General features: G+C 37.5%; 1 protein-coding gene across 1 annotated transcript; it reads left to right on the forward strand.

The window, feature by feature from the left end:
• The first annotated feature begins 5,464 nt into the window (after window positions 1-5,464).
• On the forward strand, window positions 5,465-6,410 carry LOC114717594 (DNA polymerase eta-like). The gene is made up of 2 exons (XM_028902806.1): window positions 5,465-5,665; window positions 5,931-6,410. The coding sequence occupies exons 1-2, from the start codon at window positions 5,465-5,467 to the stop codon at window positions 6,213-6,215; spliced, it is 486 nt and encodes a 161-aa protein (XP_028758639.1). The 3' UTR covers window positions 6,216-6,410.
• Window positions 6,411-6,716: the final 306 nt, after the last annotated feature.

The raw sequence follows: 6,716 nt of genomic DNA on the forward strand, positions 1-6,716 counted from the left end.
ACCAACTCTCAAGCTGTGCACCTCTGGAAAACTGAGAATTCGATGGTCTCTTCCCGGCTGATTAATGCAATGATACCAGCCATTAAACGGAGCTTCATGTTCCTTCCCACTGCGTGTGAAATATGGGACGCTGTGCGAGAGGCATATTCTGATGGAGAGAATGTCTCCCAAGTCTTCGAAATTAAAACAAAATTGTGGCAAACGAAGCAAGGTACGGGAACCTTAAATGATTACTATTTAACCATGTCGGCTCTGTGGCAGGAACTTGACCTCCAGAATGACGATACATGGAAATGCTTTGAAGATGCCGCACTATACAAGAAGAAGGTCGACAGAGAACGCCTCTTCGAGTTTCTTGCAGGTATTAATTCAGAGCTTGATGCCGTTAGAGGACGCCTCTTGAGCCGTGTTCCCTTGCCTACCGTCCGAGAAGCATTTGCAGAAGTAAGGAGGGAGGACTCACGACGACGAATCATGATGCCCAACCCTGTTGCTGCAAGCAGCAATCATGAATCCTCTGCTCTAATTACTCGGCACAGTACAGATAATAAAGGTCCAAAAAACAAACCAATCTGTGAACATTGCAAGAAGAGTGGCCATACAAAGGAGACATGTTGGGATATACACGGTAAACCCGCAGATTGGAAACCAAAAAAGAGCAAGGGACGTAGCTATATGGTTGGAACAGAACGGAATGAAATGCAACCTGCCACACCCGCTGCTATATCTAATGACCAGCTCTCTAAACTAATAGAGATGCTCAGCAACCTGCAACCTTCTGGTCAGCCATCACGCACTCAACCTACTGCCACGGTGGTACACAAAGGTAATTTTTTACATGCTTTGAATGCAATTCAAAGCCTCTGTACAGGTAGGTGTTGGATAATAGATTCTGGTGCATCTGACCACATGACTGATAATCGTGGCTTATTTATATCTTATACGCCGTGTGATGGCACCCTTAAAGTTAAAATTGCTGATGCATCATTATCTACTGTAGCTGGCATTGGTGATATCCGAATATCAGAGCATATAATTCTTCATGCTGTCCTTCATGTCCCTAAATTAAAGTGCAATTTAATATCTGTGCACAAAATTACCAAAATTGAAAAATGCCATGCTGATTTCTATGATACTCATTGCTTATTTCAGGACCTGTCAACAGGGAAGATGATTGGGAGTGCTAAGGAATTCGATGGCTTATATTACTTTGATGATGCCTCCATTACAAATACTAGTGTCTGCAATAAAGTTTCTCTCCCTAGGGATAGTGATATTTTCCTTTGGCACAAACGTCTTGGCCATCCTAATTTTCAATATTTAACTCAAATGTTTCCTTCTAGTTTTCCTAATAAAAATGTTTCTGAACTTTCTTGTGAAGTCTGTGAATTTGCTAAACATCACCGCACTACCTTTTCTCGAAATATTTATCAACCCTCTTCTCCTTTTATTACAATTCATAGTGATTTATGGGGGCCTAGTCGGATTGCCAACCGAACTTTTCACAAATGGTTCATTACTTTTATTGATGATCACACTCGCGTTTGTTGGACTTATTTACTTAAAGAAAAATCTGAAGTTTATTCTACTTTTGTAAACTTTCATCAAATGATAAAAAATCAGTTTAATACCTCTATAAAAAATTTTCATACAGATAATGGCACCGAATATATTAATCATAGTTTTACTACCTTTTTCCAAGAAAATGGCATTATTCATAAAAGTTCTTGTCCTCACAGCCCCCAACAAAATGGAATTGCAGAACGGAAAAATCGACACATTTTAGAAGTTACTCGTGCCCTTCTCCTCACTCATAATGTCCCAAAGTATTATTGGGGTGATGCTATCCTCACTGCAACTTTTCTTATCAATAGAATGCCTAGTAGAATTCTCTCCTTTAAAACCCCTCTTGAGATCCTTCACAAGACTCACTATGTTCCTTATCTTCATAACAATCTCCCTCTTAAAATTTTTGGGTGTTCTGTCTTTGTTCACTTGCACAATCAAGGGAAACTAGAGCCTCGTGCTGATAAATGCATTTTTCTAGGCTATTCTGCCTCTCACAAAGGATACAAATGCTATAACCCTCTTACCAAACGCCTCTATATTAGTTGTGATGTCACTTTTCATGAGTCTGAACCATTTTATTCCCAGCCTTCAATTCAGGGGGAGAGTTGGGATGAATTGAAGTCTTCAAAAAACAATAATACTTCAGCCCCTCTAGAGGACATGGTTGAATCTCATTATTTTGTGGAGTATGAACCACCTATTACTTTTGAACTTGAGAAAAATCCCAATGAGGGGGAGAAGCAAACCAAAAAAGACACTAAGAAGGCGTACGCGAGGAGGCAGAACAGTAAAGACAAGCCACTAACTCCTAAGGCACACCATGAATCAGAACAAATGACAGTTCCTGAGCCTGAAGAATTTAGTATTGTTAATGTTGATGATCAGACAGGTAATGTAGATCCTACAGGTGAAACAATATCTGACTTGGACCTCCCCATAGCACAAAGGAAAAAACCTCGAAGCTGCACACAACACCCAATCGAGAAACACATCTCCTACAAAGCTCTCTCTCCCCGGTATTTAGCATTCACCAGCAATCTAGACAATATAAAGACTCCAACTAGTATTAAGGAAGCTCTTGAGTCTCCAAACTGGAAAAATGCTGTTATGGAGGAAATGGGTGCACTCAAAAGAAATGGCACTTGGGAAGAAGCAGCTATACCACAAGGAAAGAAGGCCGTGGGGTGTAAATGGGTGTTCACAGTAAAATACAAAGCTGATGGAATAGTAGATAAATTCAAGGCAAGACTTGTAGCGAAAGGATTCTCTCAGATATATGGCACAGATTATACAGAGACCTTTGCCCCAGTAGCCAAGCTCAATACTGTAAGAATCTTGATGTCCTTGGTAGCAAATCTAGATTGGCCTATTTACCAACTAGATGTAAAGAATGCGTTCTTAAATGGAGACTTGAAAGAAGAAGTATATATGATACCACCTCCTGGGTTCCCAACTAGAAAACCGAATATGGTATGTAAACTGAAGAAATCTCTTTATGGCCTAAAGCAGTCACCGTGGGCATGGTTTGAGCGATTCACACAGGTTCTCAAGGATGAGGGCTACACTCAAGGGCAAAGTGATCACACACTATTCTTTAAACATCAAGGAGATAAGAAAACCATCTTAAGTGTCTATGTAGATGACATAGTTCTCACAGGAGATGATCATGAAGAAATGAAGAGAATAAAAGCTGCAATGGCAGAAGAATTCCAAGTAAAAGACCTCGGAGAGATGAAGTACTTCCTGGGAATGGAGGTGGCCCGGTCTAAGAAAGGAATCTACATCTCCCAGAGAAAATATGTGCTTGATCTCCTAAGGGAAACAGGGATGTTGGGCTGCAAGCCTAGCTCTACACCAATTAAAGTTTCAACGAAACGAAAGAAGAAGAAGAATAAAAGCAAAAGGAAAGATGAAGAAGCTTGAAAAAGCTTGGGGAAAAAAAAAAAAGAGAAGTTGAAAAAAAAACTTGGAAAAGGCAAAAAAAAGGAAAGGAAAGAAAAAAAACAGAAAAAAGGAAAGGAATGGAAAGAAAGAAAAGAAAAGGAAGAGACATGATATGCTTTTTTTATGCATTTGCCCCTTTCATTGATTAAGTGGTTGTGAATTCTGGGCCTCAAATTTATTGCATGCATATTCTATCTATCCCATTATTTTTTTTAAATGGCTCTTAATTTTCTAAAGTATCTACTTTGTGTTTTGATATCCTTTCTTTTGTTTGCCACTTGTTTCTTAACCAAGCCTATTTCATCACCCAATAAAAGTCCTTTTGATCTATGTTTAGCATTTGATTGTTAGTGGTGAAGAACCTAGATTATATCCAAGCTTATGGAAAGGGGATTAAGTAAGGTGGATTTGAGTGTAAACACAGGCCTAGACACTTTGAGTGAGAGAGCTAAACACTTGGCATTGGTGAGGGACTATAAGCTTAGGTTCACCATGTTAAACCTGTTGCCATGGTGCTTAAAAACTTGATTCATGTGAAGTCACTTTGATAGGAAAGATGTTGACCAATCTTGGTTTGCCTTTGCCTGTGACTCTTATATTTCCATTTGTTTGGTCCCTTTTGATTTTTGACCTTAGCATTTGATGCTTCGTTCAAATCACTTAAATTCATGACTTACGAAGGGAAGGGATAATTTGTATTGCATTACTCGTGAAGTTGTCATGTGTATTGCACTAGGTAGAGTTTGATGCTTTATTCAAATCACTATGCTCCATTCTTCATTTGGGCTTCTAGTGTTTTTTCAGGAGGATAAGTTTACTAGGTAGAGTTTGATGTGTTGCTAGGTCAAGATGGGAGGGGGAAGTTCTATGTTTCAGTCGGTCTGTCTTGTGCTATTGTTTATTGTTTAGGGCTAAGATTAATAAACTGACTTTTTGTTCCTTTTCTCTCATGTACTCAAGTAAAAGAAGTTACTATAGTTGCATTTTTAGATATCTTCCATGCAGGGAATTACTTTTGAGCTAAATGAGGAGATGGCGGCTGATGATGACGTGATGGAGGATATCATAGACAACTCCAAGTTAACTGAATGATATCACCTTCTTACCTGTGATTTTGATTACTATCTTCTTAGATTGTTTTCAAACTCATAATTTACTGATTTTGATGATGACAAGGAGTTGCTGGAGGATACAATCAACAACTCCAAGTTAAGTGAAGGATGTCATTTTCTTGCTCATGATTTTGATTACTATCTTCTTGGATTGTTTTCAACCTCCTAATTTACTGTTTTTGATGATGACAGGGAGGTGCTGGAGGAGATCATAACCTACACCAAGTTAAGTGAATGATATCTATTTCTTGCTCGTGATTTTGATTACTATCTTCTTGGATTGTTTTCAACCTCATAATTTACTGTTTTTGATGATGACAGGGAGGTGCTGGAGGAGATCATAACCTACACCAAGTTAAGTGAATGATATCTATTTCTTGCTCGTGATTTTGATTACTATCTTCTTGGATTGTTTTCAACCTCATAATTTACTGCTTTTGATGATGACAAGGAGTTGCTAGAGGATATCATCAACAACACGAAGTTAAGTGAACGATGTGTGTTTCTTGCTCATGATTTTGATTACTATCATCTTGGATTGTTTTCAACCTTGTAATTTACTCTTTTTGATGATGACAGGGAAGTGCTAGAGGGTATCATAATCTACTCCAAGTTAAGTGAAGGATATCATTTTCTTGCTCTTGATCTTGGTTTAAGTCCTTTTTTTTCCTTTTAAATCTTTGCACAGTTTGGTCTCTCATTATTTTATTTGTTGTTTATTGGATCAGATTCTCTCATTGCCCCAAAATAATTGAAATGCCTTTGACTCTTCAATTTTCTTAATGAGTTTACTGGCTGGCTTCTTTTGAGAAATTTGTTATTGGATTTTTATTAGTTAGATGACTTCGAACTTGATCCACAGTTTCACATGCAAGAAAATCCCTTTCATTACATTGCTATGTACTGTTATTTGTTTCTTTCTTCAGGTTCAGCACTGGCTTAATCAATTGTGTGAAGAGCTGAGTGAACGTCTTCAATCTAACTTGGAACAAAATAAGCGTATTGCACGCACATTGACTCTGCATGCTAGAGCATACAAGGTGGCTTTTCCATACCTGATCTGTGCATGATTTTCTTTATTTAGATAAACGTACCATTCTCACTTTTTCATTAGTCTTTTATTGTAAACTAGATGTAAGCCTTGTAGTTGTACAGAATCTGAAAAATGAGTAACATTGTTCATGAATTATAAATGATACAGCTCACTATAAATTTTAATGTTATATATCGAGACATTGATTATGAATTTTTGTAGTAACTTAATTCTATTTCATTTTATCTATTGAGGTTTTTCTTTGACAACAGGGTGATTTGGATTCGCATAAAAACTTGCCTTCTAAATCCTGTCCACTAAGATATGGGGCTGCAAAGATTCAAGGAGATGCTGTAAATCTGTTTCAAGCTGGATTGCGTGAATATATTGGCTTTCACAATAATAAGGGAAGCCAAAACAGCAGTTGGGGAATAACATCACTTTCTGTTGGTGCAAGTAAAATGGTCACCACACCATCTGTAGGTTTGAATTGTTGTGTAAATATAAGCTGTATTTCTTGTGTTCAACTTGTGGCCTCTGACATAGGGTCACCTTGAAATAGTGAGCTGCGGTGCTGGATTTCAAAGTTGAAAGAACTCTGCAATAAGATGCTATTTGCTTGTTCCCTCAGTTATTGATACAACTTGGGCTGTAAATTAGTTCATCATTTCATTTAGATGCTTTCATATGTTGACATATTTAGTTGAAGCATTTGAATTGAACCAGGCTAGTTGCCTGTGATAATATGAGGTCGTCAACTGCTAATGTTTGTCCACCTTTTTACCTTGGAGAATATTGAGTATTACACAAAATCTCCCTTCAAGTTGGGCTGCATTGCCCCTAATATTCTTTTTGTTTTAAAAAATCGCTGTTGGGTCCCGTTACCTTTGATATGGATAGCAAAAACCTCATTTCTAATCTATTTTTTATAAAAATATAAATGTAAACTTTCTGCACTACATGCATTGCTTCGGAAAGTAGAATTTCTTAATTATCTTGATATTAATTTAGCAGTTCTGTTGTTACATTAACGTTAGAATTACATTTTCATATTATTT

The sequence above is a fragment of the Neltuma alba genome, unplaced genomic scaffold (genome assembly GCF_004799145.2).
Source record: "Neltuma alba isolate B1F8T4 unplaced genomic scaffold, ASM479914v2 tig00011756_pilon, whole genome shotgun sequence".
NCBI lineage: Eukaryota > Viridiplantae > Streptophyta > Magnoliopsida > Fabales > Fabaceae > Neltuma > Neltuma alba.

Coding starts and splice junctions, on each gene's coding strand:
- LOC114717594 (XM_028902806.1), top strand. CDS start 5,465: ATGACTTCGAACTTGATCCACAGTTTCACATGCAAGAAAATCCCTTTC. Junction 5,666..5,930: donor TGCATGCTAGAGCATACAAG/GTGGCTTTTCCA, acceptor CTTTGACAACAG/GGTGATTTGGATTCGCATAA.